General features: G+C 38.2%; 1 protein-coding gene across 1 annotated transcript in view; it reads right to left on the reverse strand.

Moving 5' to 3' along the window:
* The window catches only part of EDEM3 (ER degradation enhancing alpha-mannosidase like protein 3), a 65,147-nt gene extending 43,912 nt beyond the window's left edge, over positions 1-21,235 (reverse strand). Inside the window, exons 1-4 of the mRNA XM_052653971.1 lie at positions 21,075-21,235; positions 16,208-16,253; positions 966-1,066; positions 398-437 (exon numbers count right to left, since the gene is read on the reverse strand). Of these exons, the coding sequence (XP_052509931.1) occupies positions 398-437; positions 966-1,066; positions 16,208-16,253; positions 21,075-21,235 (348 nt within the window). The remainder of the gene's footprint in view (positions 1-397; positions 438-965; positions 1,067-16,207; positions 16,254-21,074) is intronic.
* Positions 21,236-22,114: the final 879 nt, after the last annotated feature.

Raw genomic sequence — 22,114 nt, forward strand, 5'->3', positions numbered from 1 at the left:
TGGACCTAATATATAAAAATTTTAATTTAACAATTTCAGTATCATTGCAGCATGTCTTTCTGGAACAAGAATATCAAGAGCATTTTTTGGAATTACTTTCTTCCAATAGCTTCAATCTACTCGTCCAAAAGGAAACAACTTTTCTGATTAAGGGGCCATAATGTAAGCTAACATACCTATAAATTTTGAGTATCTCCATGATTCTACATAATTTCACTTGACATTCACATGACATTATCAACTTAATAGTATGAAAGATTTATTTTGAAGCAAAGATCAAATTATCTTAAATTCTGAAAGCTTCTATTTCAGACTTACTGTACTACAATTATATTCATAGCAGTTGAGCACACATAGTATGAAATTCATAAAATAATGTAAGGAGAATCAAACCTACCACAAGAGTATCCAAAGAATCAATCAGTGTCAGGGAAAATCTATGAAACAAGTATAGTGAGATACAAAACATTAGAATTCTGAATATTTGTATCCATGAACATATAAGACATTATCTGCATCCTACTGACTGACCGGAAGTTTCCATTATTCCATTAACTAGGACTTTCATGCATCTACAGTACCATGTAATCTATAAAACACTAAAGGAACCTGAAAAGCCTTAACATCACATTTACACTAGGCATAACTACAAATCTTTCAAAGTGAACAGAAATATTCATTAGCTCTTTTAAAAGCAAGTTATTAATGCATCAACACCTTGTGTCGACAACTATATACATTCTAAGTCAAATTTATCTTAATAAACGACTCAACTTTTCACTGATCTAAGAAGTAAACTGATTAATACTGTACAAAAGATAACAAAAAGGAATAAAGGAATTTAATGTAATACTTAAAGCAGTCTTTGAAATTTAACCAATTCCCAGATACACAATTACACACTGCCTCTAAGATGCCTTAAGACTTGAGAACTTTGAGATCACATGCCCTTTGTTAATACTCACTTTCCCAAGGCATCATCAACATCACCCCGACTTGGCTCCTGGCCTCTAACCCGACCTCTGCAGGTCAAAGGCATGAGTTCATCCGCTGGGTAAGCATGTTCCTGCAAGGAAAGTCTTAGTGAGTCACTAAGGAAAGCAAAAAGAAAGTGCACATCTTTTAGAGAACATAACTTTTCAGTTTTGTTTTTTTTTTTTAACAAAAATTAACCAAAAGTTTTACTATTCTTACAGTCCATGAAACCTTAAAAGAAAACTTTTTAGCTATAAATATGTACTTGTAAATACAAGAAAATATTTCCTTAAAACTGTAATAACAATCCATTTCCCCTCCACCCAATCTCACTTCCCAGAGAGATAACTGCTGTTACAACTGGCATTTATCGTTTCAGACCTATCCACACACACAGAAATACATGCACATACATCATTTAAAAATTTCATTTATAAATAGGTACTCATGCAATTTGTACACACTGTCCTAAAATGTGTTCACTTAAATCACACTGGGGTTTTTCATGCTGCAATTCTACAGATGTATTTTATTCTTTTTAATAACTGCATAGTGATATTTTAATATTAACTAATATTATTGAGTACTTATGTTCTAAGCACTGTTCTATATATTTTAGTTTATTTATCACATAACCCTCTGAAACAAATTCTATTATTTCTGTTTTATAGATGAGAAAACTGAGGGCCGGAGAAATTAACTAAGCCTATGTCATGCAACCAGTAAATGATGGATCCAGAATGCAAACGTGGCAACCTGATTCCAGAGCCCACACACTTGATAGGACCTGCTCCTCATGGTATTCCAAAGTATGGGTACCGATGAACATGTAGGCTGAACTCAATTTTTTACTGCATAAATAATGCTTCAATAAACAGCTATATGTCCATATCTCTGGTACATATGCTTGTATTCTATGGATTAAATCTCTGAAACCAGACCCAGTGGGTCAAAGGTATGGATATTTCATTTTTTCTGTGTTGTGCTTATCCAACTTATCAGTCATATCCAACTCTTTTTGACCTCATGGACTATAGCCCGCCAGGCTCCTCTGTCCAAGGGGATTCTCCAGGCAAGAATACTGGAGTGGGTTGCCACGCCCTCCTCCACGGGATCTTCCCAACCCAGGGACTGAACCCAGGTCTCCCACATTGCCGGCAGATTCTTTACCGTCTGAGCCACCAGGGAAGCCCAAGAACATTAGAGTGGATAGCCTATCCCTCTTCCAGGGGATCTTCCTGACCCAGGAAATCGTACCGGGGTCTCCCGCATTGCAGGCAGACTCCTTATCAGCTGAGGTACCAGGGAAGCCCCTTCATTTTTGCTAGCTACTATCAAACTGAAGACAAAGATATACACTCTTAACAACACTCTCAGGCAATGATCAACAGTTTACATTTTGCCAATCTTCTGGATAAAAAATGGTATCTCAAGTTTCATTACAAATGAGGATAAACATCTTTTTGCATTAGCCACTGCTATTTCTTTTTAGAAATGTCTATTTATATCTTTGTTTATTTTCTATTGGTTGTCTGACTCCTTATACATTGCTATGTAAACATTTTTTCTATCTTTCCTTTGGTTTTTAACTTTGTTTACGGTACTTTTTACTTTAATCTTTAAATATGTAGTTAAATCTATTAGTCTCTTCATGGTTTCTAAATTTGGGGCACGGTTAACAAGGCTATCTTGGGTCTCTGAAAACAGCACTCTTATAATTTTATTTTTTATACGTCTAGATATTTACTCCGTCTAATTTTGCTTATAAAGTGAAGTGGGGATGTACTTGTATTTGCTCCCCCAAATAGCTAATTTCCTAAATACCACTTTTTAAACAATTCATCCTTTCCCTAACAGCTTGAAATATAGCTTATAAAGTGTCTACATGAACACACGTTTTCATAGCCTCTACTTTGTTCTACAGACCTAGTTCCTACTCCTATTGCCCTACAGACCTATTTGTTTTACAAACCTACTTCCTGCTTCAAAACCATTGTCTTAATCAGTCTTTGCAACATGCCTTGCTACTTGGTTAAGCAATTCACTCCCACCAGTTATTTTGTTCTAAATTTTCTTAATGAGTTTTTCAAGTTTACTCTTCTGGATAACTTTAAAATTTCCTTAAAATTCCATTGAAATTTTAATTGAAAGACTCTAAATTGGGGAGAATTGATATTTTTTTACCAATTGAATCTTCCTATCTAGGACTACTGTATCAATATACTAGTTCAAATCTTCTTTTATGAATTCAGTTTCCACCACAGGTCGCATATATTTCTTAATATTTATTAATAGGTACTTTTTACTGAAATAGGTTGATGTACAAAATTATGTTAGTTTCAGGGGTACAACACAATGACTCACTAATAGGCATTTTATAGTTTGGCATACTATTGAGTAGATTTTTTTTTGGATGAACAACCATGACAGCATATGTCTAGCCTAAACGATAATGAAGCACATGCAAGAATCCTCCCTCTCGTCTACTACACAGTGAAATGTTATATAATTTTTAAAATTATTAATATATAGCTAAGCTAGATAGCATATTAAAAAGCAGAGACATTACTTTGCCAACAAAGGTCCATCTAGTCAAGGCTATGGTTTTTTCCAGTGGTCATGTATGGATGTGAGAACTGGACTATAAAGAAAGCTGAGCGCCAAAGAATGGATGCTTTTGAACTGTGGTGTTGGAGAAAACTCTTGAGAGTCCCTTGGACTGCAAGGAGATTCAACCAGTCCATTCTAAAGGAGATCAGTCCTGGGTGTTTATTGGAAGGAATGATGCTAAAGCTGAAACTCCAATACTTTGGCCACCTCATGTGAAGAGCTGACTCACTGGAAAAAACCCCATTACTGGGAGGGATTGGGAGCAGGAGGAGAAGGGGACAACAGAGGATGAGATGGCTGGAAGGCATCACAGACTCGATGGACGTGAGTTTGAGTGAACTCCGGGAATTGGTGATGGACAGGGACGCCTGACGTGCTGCAGTTCATGGGGTCGCAAAGAGTCAGACACGACTGAGCAACTGAACTGAAATGAAGCTTGAAAATAAGAAACTTTCCAGTACCAAAACTGAACAGTGGAGTGAGAAGATGAAGCTGTATTGACCACAACATGGGCATTAGGAATAAAGACAGGCTTTAAAGGGAAATATGTTGACACCTAACGTGTCGGAGAGTTGATGTTGTTGGCCCTCCATGCATGGCCATAGCCAATGAAGTAGGTTCTATAAGTTGAATAGTTGCTTCAATGAAATTGGACGAGAACATCTCCAATTACTTGGCTGCACATCTTAGAAGAGGAAAGAAACAAGAAAAGCTTGCTAAACTTTATACTCTTTAACCAGAGGACTGTCCCTAAAAGAGTCCCCCAAAATTAATAAAATGTGACTATAAGAAACATTTAGAAGCGAGAATCACTGTATTACATATTTCAATTTTAGATAATACTTACTGACTACCTGACAAGGATAACAGGATTAATATACTCACCCTTTTCCCTAACTTGGGATTTTTATCAATTATATTATTATAAACAGTTTTCACTTTGCATGTTTTCACTATACCCACACAAATTGAGATTCACAATTTAAACTTTCAGCAACATGGTTCAAATTCCAGGTACCACTGTATTTTTAAATAATTGCACAGAATGCAAACTGAAGTGCCAGTTCTTCAATCCACAAATCACTACATAAATACCAGATGCTTCTTGTGATCAGTGATCAACCACATAACTTCTTTCGAAGTGGAACTAGTGATTGATCACTGTGTATTTTTTAGTTCAGACAGCAAGCATGAAGTCATATGTCTCCTTGTCACCTAGTGATAATCCTACATGACAGTTTGACAGTTTATAAAAATAGATAATCAAAAGAGGAAATTAACCAATGAGGATGAAAGCTCACAAAGAAATGAAAAGTGGAAACACTGAAGGTGAAATTCACATTGAACATGAAAGATATTACAGAAGAAACAGCTGCCCATGGAACGTTGATACTGCTGTCACTGAAGCAGTATCTAGATATGCAGCCAGAGGAATTCGGTAAAGGCCAAATTATCCACATAGATGAAAAAAAGTGGTTGTGACATAAAAATGCCTGCAGAAATTTCATGACACAGAGGGAAAAGGATAAAATTTTTGAAGTGGGCCCAAATTTCGGAAATTTCTGAATCTACCACACCAGATACAGCAGAGATTTATGTCGTATCTTAAGTCATACAACAAGAAGGTGGAAAGCAAGGCGAGTCCTGTTCTAACATCTCTTAGTGAGATTTTTACAAAGAAATAATAATTCAATTCCAAAGTCTCTAATATTTTGAATAATAGTACACTAAATATTAGTTTTAGCTATTTCAAAAATTTCTCTGTACATTTATAACTATCAGAAAGAAAATTTTAAATGCTTTGACAAAGATTTTTTTAAAGGTTTATAACACTTATAGTCTGGTCTGGAATCATAATTTCCCCAGTTGCTAGCGTTAGAATTCTACTTAACTGGAGTCAACGCACACCACTTTTCTTTGGCATCTGCATTCCTGTTTTTATCTCTTGGGTGCCTGGACTTTGTCCTCAGGTAAGTTATTTTTGTTTACTTTAAAATAGCATCATCGGTACTGTTATTTCTGGATTAAGCTGGCTCTTGCCTTACACTTGAAGAACAATTCAAATAATTATAAAATGCCTGAAACATATTTTCTCTCCTTTAGAAGTCTGAAAATACTATTCCACTCTTCTTGCATTCATGAAATATCACCATGGCAAAGTTTCTAAGACTACTCTGATCCTTCATACCTTGAATATGACTTGCTCCTCCTATACCTGTATGCCCATACGATTCTTAATCCTAAAAATTCAGCAAAAATATTCCTGATCCCCAATGTCCAACTCTATCCTCCTGCCTCTCACTTAATTATCTAGATTCCAAACTCATTACCATGTTTGCAGCAAAAAAAAAAAAAAGAGGTCAGGAACACTACACAGATGGTCACACAAAAGGAAAGACCAAAACAAAAAAATTAGACTAAATACAAAAAGACTTGCAGCCTGCAATCCTTCAGGTTATTTTAAAAACTTCGGTGTTCTACAATGATTTATTTCCTGAGGAAAGGATTCCAGGTAACAAATGCTTTGTTATAATTAGAATCCACATGCAGCTACCAAATTCTGAATTCAATATTTTATAATTTTAGTATTATATATATATTAGTAAAATTCCTAACTACTTTTGCATGTGGCTTTGAGATGTCAAGTTTCTAACTACTTTTTAATTCGAACACAACCATGATTTACCAAAATGCACAATATTTTTAAAGCTTTATAGTTTTATATTTAACATATAAAAAACACTTAGAAGTAACTCAAGTAACATGTTTTAAAACTTGCTTATGTATTTTGAAAGATACTACATAAGAGATCATTCAAATGTTAATTTGATTATAAAGAGCTCTTTTTAAATGGCTGCTTAGAAAGCTTAATAATACTATTTTTAGGGTTTTGCAAAACACATACACAATCACCTGTTATCTGAAATTAATATGAAACTCAAACCCTAAGCTTATCCAGGTAAGAAAAATATTATTAGTAACTGAAAACCAGAATAATCAAATAAGAGAGCTTTGAACCAGGTGTAAAAATACTTTATGTCCCCCAGTTTCAACATTAAGGTTAGAAACAAAACCACAACCTTTTCTTCTGGTTGACCACAAAGCAGACTACAGTTGGTTTGCGCAAGTTCAGAGCAATGCATGTGCCCATGTGCTTAGTCACTCGGCCACGTCCAACTCTTGGCCACCCTGCCAAGCTCCTCCATCCACAGGATTCTCCAGGCAAGAACACTGGAGTGGGTTGCTATGCCCTCCTCCAGGGCATCTTCCCAACGCAGGGATCAAACCCAGGTCTCCCCAGTTGCAGGCAGATTCTTTACCGCCTGAGCCACCAGGGAATCATAGAGCAAACTACAGTTGATTTGCTTAATTTCACAGCAATGCATACATGGCAAATAAATAGCATGCATGGCATTACACTTCAAACACTCTGGCTAACTGAGGTTACAGTGATTCTTTCTCTTCTATGTATTGTCAGAACAAAGGATAAGGATTTTCATACTGCTATGACTAACAGCCAGGAAAAAAAAAAAAAAAAAACCCTTTAAAAATTATCACTAAAAATAAAACTCAGGTAATAAAAGTCCTATATCAATTAAGTATTGATAGAACATGTGCTTAGCTAAAAGCAAGAGCAAAAACAAAACAAAACACAGTAGACTCTCCACATCAAATTCTAAATTTACCAGCATTTTGATACAACTGCTTCAAAACACTCCAATCAGGGACTTCCTTTGTGGCTCAGTGGTAAAGAATCCACCTGTCAATGCAGGAGGCATGGGTTTAATCCCTGACCTGGGAAAGATCCCACATTCCATGGAGCAACTCAGCCTGTAGGCCACCACTATCGGGCTATAGCCTGGAAATCGCCACTGCTGAAGCCTGCGAACCCTAGAGCCTGTGCTCCACAACGAGAGGCCACCGCAGTGAGAGGCCCGAGCACTGCAACTAGTGTAGCCCCTGCTCTTCACAACTAGAGAAAAGCCCGAGTGGTACCAAGGACCCAGTGCAGGGAAAAAATAAACAAACATGCACAATTTTAAAACACTCAAGTCAGGACTTTTCTGCTGGTCGAGTGGTTGAGAATCCGCCTGCCAATGCAGGGAACGTGGGTTCGATCCCTGGTCCGGGAAGACTCCATATGTCTCAGGACAACTAAGCTCGTGCGCCACAACCACTAAGCCCACGTGCTGCAACTATGGAGCCCGTGCCCTAGAGCCTGTGCTCTGCAACAAGAGAAGCCGCCAGAATGAGAAGCCCTCAGACTGAAATGAAGAGCAGACCCACTCACTGCAACTAGAGACAGCCTGCGCAGCAACAAAGACCTAGCACAGCCATAAATAAATACATAATTTAAAAAAAAAACAAAACACTCAAACCAAAGCAGCATCCAAACTGACTTTTCGGTAAAGCCAATTCCAGAAACTAGCCAAAGGGAAGAGACTTTACTCTACTAAAATCAATAAGAAGACAAAAGTACTGTTTATTTATAATAGTGAGCTGCTGAAGACACCAAATCTATTTAATTCCCCATAAAATTACATACATTTAAATTTTTTTATTCCAGATCCTTATTGTTAAACACCTCACCTCCCTTCTTGAGGCAGGTAAGATATTCCTTCCTAAAACAAAAACTAAATTATATCTAATGAACCATCTATTATATACAGATAGCATATGCTAGTTACTGACTGAACTTACATAATTTTTCAGTTCTCTTTTCATCCCAAATCAAATATTCCTTTTCCCTTTTGTTCACTAATTATACTCACTAAGCCATGTTTCAGGTGTTTAGGATTCCATTTATCTAAACTAAGTATTAAATTATTAATACTTCTACTTGAACATATGGTCCTTTGAATACTATATTTTATGAAATGTTTCTCAGCACTGAGGAGAAATAAGTAACAAAACTGCAGTTATCTGATAAGATTTTAAATTAAGCACAGAGTAGAATGCTGGCAAGCTTTAGAAGTCCGTACTGAAAATAAGAACAAAAGTTTCCAAATTCTTCAATATATGTTAATCAATTTGGTTTGATCAATGATAAAATAAACTGAACTTAAGAAATAATATTACATGGAATAAATGATAATAAATAATAATGTTGTAATGAAATAAAGCCCTGCTGCCAACAGATATTTTTAGCAAGATTATTCTCAATAATGCAGAAAAAGTATTTGACAAAATTTAACAAATAACCTGTGATGATGAAAATTCTCAGCAAGGTAGAAACAGAAAGGAACTGAATATAGAGCATCTATGAAAGACCCACAGCTAATATCATACTTAACAAGGAAAGGCTAACTGCTTTTCTCACAAGATTAGGAGTAAGACAAGGATCTCACACTTCTTTTCAACATCATACAAGAAGTCCTAGATACTGCTCTAAGAAGAAATAAAAGGTATTTAGTTTGGAGGAAGAAGGAAAAATCTTTTTTTGCAGATCACATGACTGACCATGTAGGAAACCTTACAGAATCTACCAAAAAAGCTACTAGAAATCATATGTGAATTTAGCAAGGATCTCAAGTTATCAGAAAAAGTTGTATTTCTGTGTGACATCAATGGACAACTGGGAATTAAAATTTGAAAGACTATAATTTACAAGAGCATTAAAAATATGAAATACTTATGAATAAATTTAACAAGAGATGTGCAAGACCTGTACACTGCAAAGTACAAAACACTGCTAACGTTAAGAGCTAAATAAATGTACAAAGACACAATCTTTATGGATTAAAAGACTTGTTACTATTAAGAAGTCAAACGCTCAGAACTGATGTATAGATTTCAACATAATCCCAATCAGTATCTCCATTGGCTATTTTTTTTTAGAAATTGACAAAATGATTCCAAAATTTACATGAAAATGCAAAATATCTAAAATATTCAAAACAATTTTGAAAAAGAACAAAGCTGAAAGACTTACACTGCCTGATTTCAGGGCTTAATATGACTTAATTCAAGACTGATACAGATGGACTAATAGATACTTAGATCAGTGGGAAAAAAGATACAGAGTTTAGAAATAGACCCAAGCATATAAAGTTAACTGATTTTACAAAGGTGCCAAAGTAATTCTGTGGGACAAGGATACTCTTTTCAACAAACAGTGCTAGAATAATGGGGATAACCACAAAGAAAAAAATATAAACAAAGCTTTACCTCCCACCACATACACAAACATTAACTCAGAATGAGTAGTAGATCTCACTGAAAAAGCTAAAATCAGTAAAACACCTAGAAGAAAACAGGAAAATCTTTGTGACTCTGGGCTAGGCAAATATTTTTTTAGGTAGGGTATAAAAGACATAAGTCATAAAAGAAAAAGAATAAATTGGACTTGGTCACAAGTTAAAACATTTATACTTCAAAAGACATTAAGAAAATTAAAAGGCAAAGTACATTGGGAAGAAAATATTTGTTAAAACATACATACGATAAAGGATTAATATCCAGAAAATAATATATCTCTTATGACTCAGTTATAACAGGACAAATGACCTGATTTTAAAATAGCAAGAGATTTGAACAGATGTTTCACCAAAAAAAGATATACTAAACATATGGAAAGATTTTCAACATCATTAGTCATCAGGAAAAATAAAACTAAAATCACAACAAAATACCACTACACACCCACTAGAATAGCTAAAATTAAAAAGACTGAAAATACCAAGTGTTGGAGAAGATGTGGAGTAACTAAAACTCTTAAATTGCTCATGAGGAATGCAATATGTTACAGCCACTTTAGAAAAGTCTGGCAGTTTCCTATAAAAAGTTAAATTTATCCTTCCCATACAATCCAGCAATCCCACTCCTAAGTATGAAAATGAATGTCCACATAAAAATCTGCATTCTCAAATTCACAGCAATCTTTTAATAAGAGCCAAAGACTAGAATCATTCTAAATATTTATCAACTGGTGAATGGTGTTTTGCCAAATCAACAAATACTACTGAGCAATAAGTAGGAACTATAATATCTCCAACAACATGGACAAATCTCAAAAGCATCACACTATGGGAAAGAATGTGAACCAAAATACTACATACATATTCTAAGATGCCACTAATATTGAAGTCCTAGAAAAGGGAAAACTGGTGACAAAGACCAGATCACAACGGTTGCCAGAGGTCAGAGGTGGAGGAAAGGAACTGATTGCATAGGAGCATGAGAACGCTTCGGGTGGGGGGGGGACGGAAATGTTCTGGACCATAAATTGGTGGCAGTTAAATAACTGTGTACAACTGTACAACACAGAACCATGTATTTGAAATCGGAAATTCTTTTGTCTGCAAATTCTACCTAAATATATAGGAAGATGTGGTTCTATTGAGTCAAAATCCTACAGAGTATCACAGTATGATTTAAGAAACAAACAAACAAAACAACCTATGAGAAGACACTATAGAATTTAAGTCACTTTGGCAGTTTTTTCAGAATGTTCTAAAAGTAGAGGCCAAGGAACAATGATTAATAAAAGGTAGTCCTATAATCGTTTACACACAAAAATTGCACATACACATGTATTTGTGTCTTCCCTCCTCCTGACCATTAATGCCACTTTTAAACTTATTTATTTATAGAATTACTCTTTTTGATTAAGAAACTCTCAAAAAGAAACACTAGTACAGTTTCAAATGAAAATATGAAAAAGTTCTGAAGATGGTCGGTGATATTTGCAGAACAATGTGAACATAATTAATGCCGTACACTTAAAAGGGGTTTAAATGGCAAAATTTTATGTATATTTTAACACAATGAAAAATGTTTTTTAAAAATCAGGAAAAAATATTTCTAATAAAGCTTACACAAATCTGGAAATTCATAAGAAGTTACATTTTAAAACAGTTCCTTTTGTTTAAAGGATAAATACTGATTTTTCTTTGAACTGTGCACTCACGAAGATGAAGTAAAGTGAAGTCACTCAGTCATGTCTGACTCTTTGCGATCCCACGGACTGAAGCCTACCAGGCTCCTCCATCCATGGGATTTTCTGGTCAAGAGTACTGGAGTGGGATGCCATTTCCTTCTCCAGAAGATCTTCCTGACGTAGGGACTGAACCTGGGTCTCCCGCATTGCAGGCAGATGATTTACCAACTGAGCTATCAGGGAAGCTCATGCACTCACGAAAGCAAGCTTGAAAGTGAATAGGTATGATGCTCCTAGCTAAAGGAAACTGTGCTACTGTGCTTACCAACTCTTTCAGAATTGATTTATAATGTTTAGGTCTCTACCAAGGTAGTTTCTGTTTATAAAAGTTGATAACTGAGTTGTCTATAGTCAACAGGAAAAACATTAGAAGACAGAGATCATCAGATCAGGGAGCTCAGATCCAAAACAGTTCGTATTTGGTGGCCTAAATACATGTATTTTGTCATCTAATTTAGTCTGCAGACTGGCCTCAGCACAAATACTAAAAACAAGCTAATAGAAACCCTAAAGTGGCCGTGGTCTAAGGTTAAATAAGGTCGCGCAAGAACTGCCAAAAAACACATCTAATTTCATTTTATTTGGGGAAAAAAGGAAGTCATCTGTGCAATTCACTGTGGATAAACCGCAGTTTGACTGAGGCTAGAGATCTGTCAAGTACATTCGTTATAATTGTTAGTATTTATGCTACTGTGTGCTTAGTTGCTGAGTTGTGTCCTACTCTTTGTGACCCCATGGACTGCAGCCCACCAGGCTTCTCTGTCCATGGAATTCTCAAGGCAAGAACACTGGAGTGGGTAGTCATTTCCTTCTCCAGGGAAATCTTCCCAACCCAAGGACTGAACCCAGGTCTCCTGCATTGCAGGCAGATTCTTTACTATCTGAGCCACCAGGGAAGCTCCTTATGATGCTGAGATAGCCCCAAATAATATTCTTAGTTGATAGAATGCATGTGTTCAAAGCCTCTTGAGTCATGTCTCTTTGTGACCTTATGGACTGTAGCCCGCCAGGCTCCTCTCTGTCCATGGAATTCTCAAGGCAAGAATACTGGAGTGGGTTGCATGCCCTCCTCCACAGGATCTTCTCAACCCAGGGATCAAACCCAAGTCTCCTGCACTGTGGATTCTTTACCATCTGAGCCACCAGCAAAGTCCAAGAATACTGGAGTAGGTAGCCTATTCCCTCTCCAAAGGATCTTTCCGAGTCAGGCAATCAAACCAGGGTCTTCTGTGTTGCAGATGGATTCTTTACCAGCTGCGCTACCAATTGATAAAATCAGAAAAGCCTTGGATGTAACACAAGAAAAGTCTTGGATGTAACACAAAGATTTAGTAATCTACCTAAGGCTGGCAGGGCATTGTTATTGAAAAATAACATTACTAGAACCTGGGGAATCATAAAGAAACAAAGTTCAAAGACGGCATGCCTCGAACAGGAAAGAATGAGTGTGTTTGAAGAAAGTTCTATGCACCATCTAGGGAAGAAGTTCTGAGTTAAAGCCTCGATAAATTTTAGGAGGGCCATTTCAATCTCAGGTAGACAATGAATTGCTAGTAGCCACGATGACAGCGGCAGTACCTGGTAACAGTAAACACGCAGTGCTTCCTGTCTGCTGGACACAAATTCCAAGTACTTTAATTATATTAAGTTGCTTAATCTTTAAAACATTGTGAGGCAGGCAAACCATTTGAGAGAGATGAAGAAACAGGTTCAGGAAGATAAGGTAACTTTCCCATTGTAACCCAGCTGGTGGGTGGCAGAGCTACCGCAGGGTATCCTGCTCCATTTCCAGAGTTTATGCTCTTAATATTATTCTGCTTGTCTTTGGAAAATAACATTGTTTTCCCAGAACCAAGAAAGTTAAAAGAACTGCTGTAATTGTGTACTAGACTGGAGAGTAATATTTTTTAAATCTAGTAAGAAATGAAAAGTTTCCAACATTTATTAAAAGCCATTTTAGCACAGAAGGCAACTGACTACAGCAAACAGAGTTGTACATCCCCAAATTTACCATTAGCGTATACTCTTAATAAAATTTATTAAACAATTTCTGATTTTAAAAGGTAAAGATATATCACAGTAATCAAATGCCAAAAAAAAATCATTTGATTATACCTTCGTAAGAATTCAAGTCAGTGCTTTCAAGAACAAAAAAAACAAGAAAACCATTTATGTACCAGGTATGATGCTAGCTGGGCTTCTCTGGTAGCTCTGCCTGCAGTGCAACAGACCTAAGTTTGATCCCTGGGTCAGGAAGTTAGAGAAGAGAATGGCTACCCACTCAAGTATTCCTGCCTGGGGAATTCCACAGACAGAGGAGGCTGGCACACTACAGTCCACGGGGTCACAGAGTTGGACACGACTAAGCAACCAACATTTTCACTTCATTTTTTCATGATGCTAGTTAAATATAGGACATATAGAAGATCAACTTATTAAAAAGTAAAGAAAATGGCCCTGTGATCTCAAAAATCTTATCCTCTACAATAATCCTTTGTACTCTTCCCCATTTTTCATAGGAAGACACTGCTCAAGGGGGTTAAATGATCTGTTTAAGGTCCAAGCTAAATAACTGACATAGGATTTGAACTCAAACCCATCTAACTCCAAAATCTACATATACTTTAACTTTATAACAAGCTAATAGTGTTTCTGAGTATAGGAACCAGAAAAAAATTACAACTGACTTCATATAACCAGTACAAGGTACCTGGTCTCTGTTTAACATTTTAGAACCATTTCATGTTAGCTGAGAGCTTGAAAAGGGGAAGTGTGAATTCTAGACCAAATCTTGGGTTACAAACCTCACACAGTTTGAGCACAGCACAAGTACACTGCAAGAGTCACTCATGTCGTAAAATAGTTTAACATTTTAAAACACATATTGCAGTGGACTGCAGATGGGTGTGACTCCACTGGAAAAATGGAGGGCGAGGGGTGTTAATTCCAAGAGTTTCTAGTCTTTGGAACTGAAATCCCTCTCCTTTAGATCTTGCAGGCAGATGACTATAATAAAAGTTATCCAGTAAGGGTCCATAAATAAGAACTGGACCAGGAAGTCTTCTGAGGGCTGCCATTGGTAGCTGCTCTGTCAGAAACTCATTTCTACGTTAGGAAAAAATGTACTGATATAACTTTCAGCTGTTTACCTAATAAGGAACAAAATGTTAAAGATACTGTGCTTCACAAAAGACGACCCTATTCACAGTGAGATGTACTGAACTAATCCAGCTGTATAACATCTTATTCAACTTTGGAACTACAGTTGACATGGCTTAGGTTTGAAGATGTAACCTAGATCCACCCGGCCACCCTAAAACTATTAGCTTAGAGAAAATTATGCTTTGCCCAAACTGAATTAACCAGGGATAAACGATTTTGAAAGAAATGTTAGGGAATGGCTGAGTCTTCAGAAATGAATTCAAAACTGTGTTTTCAACATGGTTAAAAACACCCAGAACTTCATCACCATTATATCCTAAAAACATTTAAGAACTCAGTATGTACTTTTAAAAGCTGTACAATATAGAAGGGAATAAGAATTATCAAATGTAAGACAAGCTTAAAAAATTTTTTTAATGTATAAAAGCGTATGTACTTACATGTTCATAAAGATAAACATATGAAGATATTTGGGTAACAGAAAAATGGATTCAGAATCAGTTGAAAAACACAGCAGAATCAATTAAACTTAGTTCTTTGCCAAACTTTCCCCAACTACATTTACAGGCCTTAATCATAGAAGATATGCTGACATAACAATTACTTCATAAGAAGTAATTCTCAGAATAATCTGATTAAACTCATCAAAATTACACAAATTTACTTGTAAAATTGTCTTTCAAACTCTAAAATTTGCTGGCTAGTTATCTTTTAAAAATTATTATGATTTTTTTTTTGCATTTTAAGATCATCTTATTGGGGGGGGGCAAGATGTCACGGGGGGGGCAGCTACAAATGCCCTTCCCCACCTCCTAGCCCTGTACTATTTAATTAAAATTAAATTTTTAATTGTGGCAGAAATCATGGAACATAAACTTTACAGTTTTTTAAGCATAAGTTTAGCAACTTTAAGTATATTCACTACTGTGCAACAGGTCTCTAGAACATGTTTTGCTTTGCAAACTTGTTATTTCACTCAAGTGAGCACTAAGGCATTTTAAAATAATATGGACCAGCATATCTAGGAAGCAAAATAGGTTCAAATCAAGGCCCACTGTGAGGATATCATTTGGACAGAAACTAGATGATAGTCTGACTCTCTGAAAGTAATGGTTTTCTTCATAACGTGAATATAGTAATTCTCTAAATACTTTTTTGTTTAGTTAAGAGAAGCATTTCCCTTAAGGCAAAGATAACATCTTACTCATGTTTATATTTACCATATCTAACTATACAAACTATTTAATACATACCATTGATAGCATCAAAGGAAACTATTTAAATACAGTTTCATAATCTAATTAAATTTATTCTTACCTATTCAATATATTGGTTCTCTAAGAACCACTATCAGGAATACCCTGTTACCCTACGTTCACACTATTTTTCAAAATTTCCTTTAAAAATGAATTTTTAAAGAAAATTAAATTTATTAATTCAAGTTGTAAAATTCCCAGTTGACTGCACTCACATAATAATCAGCTCACATAAATGGTATATAAAGATAAGCTTTCTACTTACCATATAGTTACCATAAGCATGATCAAACATTTCCAGTACTTGATTCCTAATTTTAAAAGAGCAGAAATGGGAAAAAGTTAAATATATTCTACTTAATGTCTTTCAAAAAGTTAATGCTCCTTCATAAACATATACCATCAAAAAATAAGAAATATTTAGTTAGGAAGGAATATAAACAGAGTCAGGAAATAGACCAGTGTTAGCAGACAAGCTTTCATGAATTACACAGAGCTAGGCCAACCTTTCACTATTCCAGAAATTCATATAAAGTTCATCTTACACTCTTCCCTAAGAAAACTGTTGAAGGATGCATGCCATGCAGAGAGAAGAAAATCTGATGATGAAAAACAACTACCTCTTAACAAAATTATTTAATATAAATGTCTCGAAAGGAGAAAACAATAAAGAGTCCCCAAAGAAATAATTATTGTCAACATTTATTGCTTATACTAAACATTTGACCAAAAAAAAAAAAAGAGGTGGAAATGTGTATTACTATAAAATAACAATACTCTATCAAGCCTCCGCCTTTCCCCTTAAATAAGATCACTAATGCCTAGTTTAACACATATTTGTTAATATGTTGGTCACGTTTCCAAAAGCTATATTTTATGATTCTATTGTGTACCTTTTGCTTCTTTAAAAAACTGTCAAAAGTCAATAAACAATATTCATTCCTGAAGAAAACTAATCCTCAAAAAGAAATTTGTGTATTTGGCTCCGTTTCTCAAAATTCCAAAATGACTGTTTAAAGAGGAGATTTCTGATCCCCACACCAGATTTTGCCTTTGTCATTCATGACCTGGTTAATTATGTGCCTGCCCCCTAACAAGCGGGAAATGCACTGGCAGTTTTGGCTCTCAGAGCATGACAGAACTGCTCAGAAACTCATGGTTTCACTGACATATAGCAGGACAGACCACAGCATTGTCAAACATTGGAGAAGCAATAATGATATTTACTTTGTAATATTTAATATATGCTGGTTACTGTTTTACATGCTTTCCATATATGAACTCATGTAATTATTACAACAACCCTTATGTAATGGTATTACTATATTATAGATGTGGAATATGAGAAACCAAGAAGTTAAGTAACTTAGACAAGGTCATCCTGCCTTGACTGAAAATGGCAGGGCCAGGAGTCAACTCCCTGTAATTTTGTTTGTTCAGTCACACAGTCATGTCCAACTCTGCAACCCCAGACTGCAGCATGCCAGGCTTCCCTGTCCTTCACCATTTCCCAGAACTTGCTCAAACTCAAGTCCACTGAGTCAGTGATACTATCCAACCATCTCATCCTCTGTCTGTCCCCTTCTCCTCCTGCCTTCAATCCTTCCCAGAATTAGAGTCTTTTCCAATGAGTCAGTTCTTCACATCAGGTGGCCCTAGAATTGGTGCTTCAGCTTCAGGATCAGTCCTTCCAATGAATATTCAGGAATGATTTCCTTTAGGATGGACTGGTTGGATCTCCTTGCAGTTCAAGGGACTCTCAAGAGTCTTCCTCAATACCACAGTTCAAAAGCATCAATTCTTCGGTGCTCAGCCTTCTTTACAGTCCAATTCTCACATCCATACATGACTGCTGGAAAAACCATAGCCTTGACTAGACAGACCTTTGTTGGCAAAGTAATGTCTCTGCTTTTTAATATGTTGTCTAGGTTGGTCATAACTTTTCTTCCAAGGAGAAAGCATCTTTTAATTTCATGGCTGCAGTCACAGTCTGCAGTGATTTTGGAGCCCAACAAAATAAAGTCTGTCACTGTTTCCATTGTTTCGCCAACTATTTGCCATGAAGGGATGGGACTGCATGCCATGATCTTTGTTTTTTGAATGTTGAGCTTTAAGTCAGCTTTTCTACTTTCCTCTTTCATCTTCATCAAGAGGATCTTTAATTCCTCTTCCCTTTCTGCCATAAGGGTGGTGTTATCTGCATATCTGAGGTATTTGATATTTCTCCCAGCAATCTTCATTCCAACATGTGCTTCATCCAACCCAGCATTTTCCATGATGTACTCTGCACAGAAGTTAAATAAGCAGGGTGACAATATACAGCCTTGACATATTCCTTTCCCAGTTTGGAACATGGAAACAAGTCCACTGTTCCATGTCCAGTTCTAACTGTTGCTTCTTTACCTGTATTTAGATTTCTCAGAAGGCAGGTCAGGTGTTCTGGTATTCCCATCTCTTGAAGACTTTTCCACAGCTTGTTGTGATCCACGCAGTCAAAGGTTTTAGCGTAATCAATGAAACAGAAATTAGATTTTTTCTGGGATTCTCTTTGCTTTTTCTATGATCCAACGGGATATTGGCAATTTGATCTGTGGTTCCTCTGCCTTTTCTAAATCCAGCTTGAACATCTGGGAGTTTCGATTCACATACTGTTGAAGTCTAGCTTGGAGAATTTTGGACATTACTTTGCTAGTATATGAAGTGAGTGTAACTGGGCAGTAGCTTGAACATTCTTTGGCTTCGCCCTTTGTTGGGACTGGAATGAAAACTGACCTTTTTCAGTCCTGAGGCCACCGCTGAGTTTTCCAAATTTGCTGGTATATTGAGTGCAGCACTTTCACAGCATCATCTTTTAGGATATGAAAGAGCTCAGGAGGAATTCCATTACCTACACTAGCTTTGTTCGTAGTGATGCTTCCTAAGGCCCACTTGACTTCACACTCCAAAATGTCTGGCTCTAGGTGAGTGATCACACCATCGTGGTTATCTGGGTCATTAAGATCTTTTTTGCATAGTTTTTCTTCATATTCTTTTTTCTTCTTCTTCTGTGTATTCTTGCCACCTCTTGTTAATAGCTTCTTCTTCTGTTAGGTCCATATTGTTTCTGCCCTTTATTGTGCCTATCTTTGCATGAAATGTTCCCTTGGTATCTCTAATTTTCTTGAAGAGATCTCTAGTCTCTCCCATTATATTGTTTTCTGAATCTGCACCTCTACTGTAAGGGGAACAAGTTCCATCCCTGGTCTAGAAACTAAGATCCCCCATGTTGTACAGTGTGGCTAAATAAATAAATAAATAAATAAAAGAACAGAAATTTTAAAAAAGGGGGGAGAGGGAGCGGCGGTCAAATAAAAATACTTGCTCTCCTTAACAGACTTGAAACATCTCTTTCCAAGTCTTATGGAACTAACTACAGCAAAGTGCAGGGAGCACAGGCTCTGAAGCACTTGGGTTTGAATACTGGCTCCACCATTTACTTAGCTCTGTCACTTTGAACACATCAACCTTGAGTTTCAATTTCCTCATCCGCAATATGGCGATTGCTTTCACCTCATTAAAAAACAGGATTACAGAGACAGTATATATAAAGTGCCTGGCACTGAACACTGAGTATTCAGTTAAGCAGTTATCACTGTTACATTAAATCTATAAAGAGAAAATTTAAGACCCTTATTAGAGTTTATTAGTCAATTTTGTTTGGATAGCTGATACTTTTTTTCCAACAAGTGTCTTTTCCTGCTATTTTATTTAAAAACTAATGCAACACTGAGCAACAATTTCAGTTAAGTGGAAGTCTGTATCTAAAACAAATTCTGATGGTTTCACGTCATCTCCATCATAACTCCAGGAGGTAATTATCTTTCCATGTTTTTCTGAGCTTAGACAATTTATTCTTTTTTAAAAAAAGTGGGGGATGGTACCACAGATATTATTCTATAACTCACACCTTTTTTGTCTTGAGAATATATTCTGGGCAGCCTTCTGATGGCCTAACTCCTCTGACGACTGAGTTTTATTCCATAACATGAACATTCCGAGGGACAGCTCTGCTATTTCAAAATGCACATCCTTGCACACCTATCTCTACTTTAATAGTGCTTTTATTTCTGTAGGATAGATTCTCTGAGATGGGATTACTGAATCAGCGGATGCAGACAATTTAAATTTCAGGAAACTGTAAGTAAAGTACAGCAATTTACACTCCCACCAAGTTTTTTCTCAATGCTCAGCTATCCATCCAGGCAGTACTCTATTCATGCACTCTGCTTTGTATTTACTAACCTGATGGCAAAAACCCAGCTATTTCATTGTTTTAATCTGCATCTCTCACATTTATGAGGTTGAGTAGCTTCATGTTTATTAAGTATTTGCATTTCCTCTTGCGTGAGTTAACTCTTTATGCCCTTTGCCCATTTTCTACCGATTCTTGCCTTTTCCCTTATTCATCTGTGGGACCTGGCCTATGTTAGGAATACTGACTCTAAATGAAATGCTATACAAATAGCTTGATGATTTTATGCCTTTTAAGACTGATAAAAGTACTTTGAGTAAAGTGAATAGTTATACTTAATCTGGGCTACGAAACACTACCATCCAATATCGTTCTACTATCAAGATGCAGTGCAAGAAAACACTGTAAAGGAAACGGTGAAATGCGTAAAGTTCAAGTTCCAATGAACGCCCCCTAGTCCATAACAGGTGTAAACAAGACTTCCTTAACTAGGGAGATCAGCCGCATTTTTCCCACCTGGGAGCTCACTGCTGCAAGAAATGAAACATCTCTGAATGAAGCGCGCCCGCAGAAATCTCGCGCGCAGGGACCCCGGCTGGAGCCCCCTTCCCGGGCCACTGACATGGCAGCTGCGGTGACACACCGCGGCTTGTCTTGAGGAGCCTACACAGGTCACAGACAGCCGGGCGACACCCCCGAGACAGCCCCCCGAGGTCGCCTCGCGGGCCGGCGGGCCCCGTCTTCCCGCACCCTGTCCACCCCGCCAGGGTCCTCTCGAGGAAACAGCCGTCCCCAATCGCGACAGGAGAGGCCACTGCGCGCCCGGGTCGCAATGACAGGCACCCTCGCCCGTGGTCAGCCTCACGAGGAAGCCCACCCCCAGGCTGTCAGGCACCCTTACCCAAGCTTCTGCTTCTCCTCGCGACTCATGGGCGCGGCCCCCGCCGGCCACACGGACGTGGCCGACACCAGGCACAGCGCGGCCGTCGCCGCCACCAGGCTCCATGGCGCTCGCTGGGGGACCGAGGACCCAGAGCCCCGGCCGCCGCCGGCTTCGCTCATGGCCCCGCGGTTCCGCGCACGCGCAGCTGCTACGCCCTGCCGGTGGGACACATTGCCGGACGCCAGTGGCGAAGGGGCTGCGAGCCGTGCTGAGGGCGGGATGCGGAGGGACGCGAACGGCCGCCGTCGCCGAGCAGTTTCCCGAAGCCACCAAGCCAGTCCCCAGCGCCAGCGCTGCCACCGCCCTCAGCCCTCAGCAGCCCGGAGCGCCTCCCCCAGCTTTCCGGTGTCGTAGTCTAGGAAACCGCCTTCCCAAACGCTACTTCCGGGTAGAGCCCGGGCACGCTGCGCCTCAGGACCAATGAGGACTGGATCGGACAAGGGCTGGCTCCCGGGGACAGGAGAGAACGTTGGTCGGCAGAAGTGAGACGTGGACAAAAGGCGGGACTGGGGAGGGACCTCTCCGCTCGGCCGTCCTCCGACCGGTGCACTTGAGACCTGAAGACTACCGGTCCCAGCGTGCACCGCTTCCTCCCCGGCTCGCTCGCAGCCCGACCCCAACCGGGCCAAATTGCCACCCTGGGTGGGTGCGCTGCACCCTGGGACGTGTGGTCCTTCGAGAGGCTGGAGTGGGTCCTGCGATCCCGCTTGCCCGGGCGCCCGGCAGCCAGCGGCCCCCTCCGTGGTCTGCAGAGTCCACGGGAAAACCCGTCAGCTCTTTATCCATCTTCCTGCGAATACGTTTCGCTACGGGCTGGCAGGAATGAGGCTCACACGGCCTCAGGTCAGTGCTGCACGCCTTAGGGAATAATAGTCTCTCTGAGGGCTTCCCTGGTGGTTCAGATGGTCAAAAATCTAACTGCAGTGCAGGAGACCAGGCCTCTTCTTCAGGGAAATTTCAATACTGTAACAGCAAAAATGAATTGAGCCTTTGACGGC

The sequence above is a fragment of the Budorcas taxicolor genome, chromosome 16 (assembly GCF_023091745.1).
Source record: "Budorcas taxicolor isolate Tak-1 chromosome 16, Takin1.1, whole genome shotgun sequence".
Lineage (NCBI taxonomy): Eukaryota > Metazoa > Chordata > Mammalia > Artiodactyla > Bovidae > Budorcas > Budorcas taxicolor.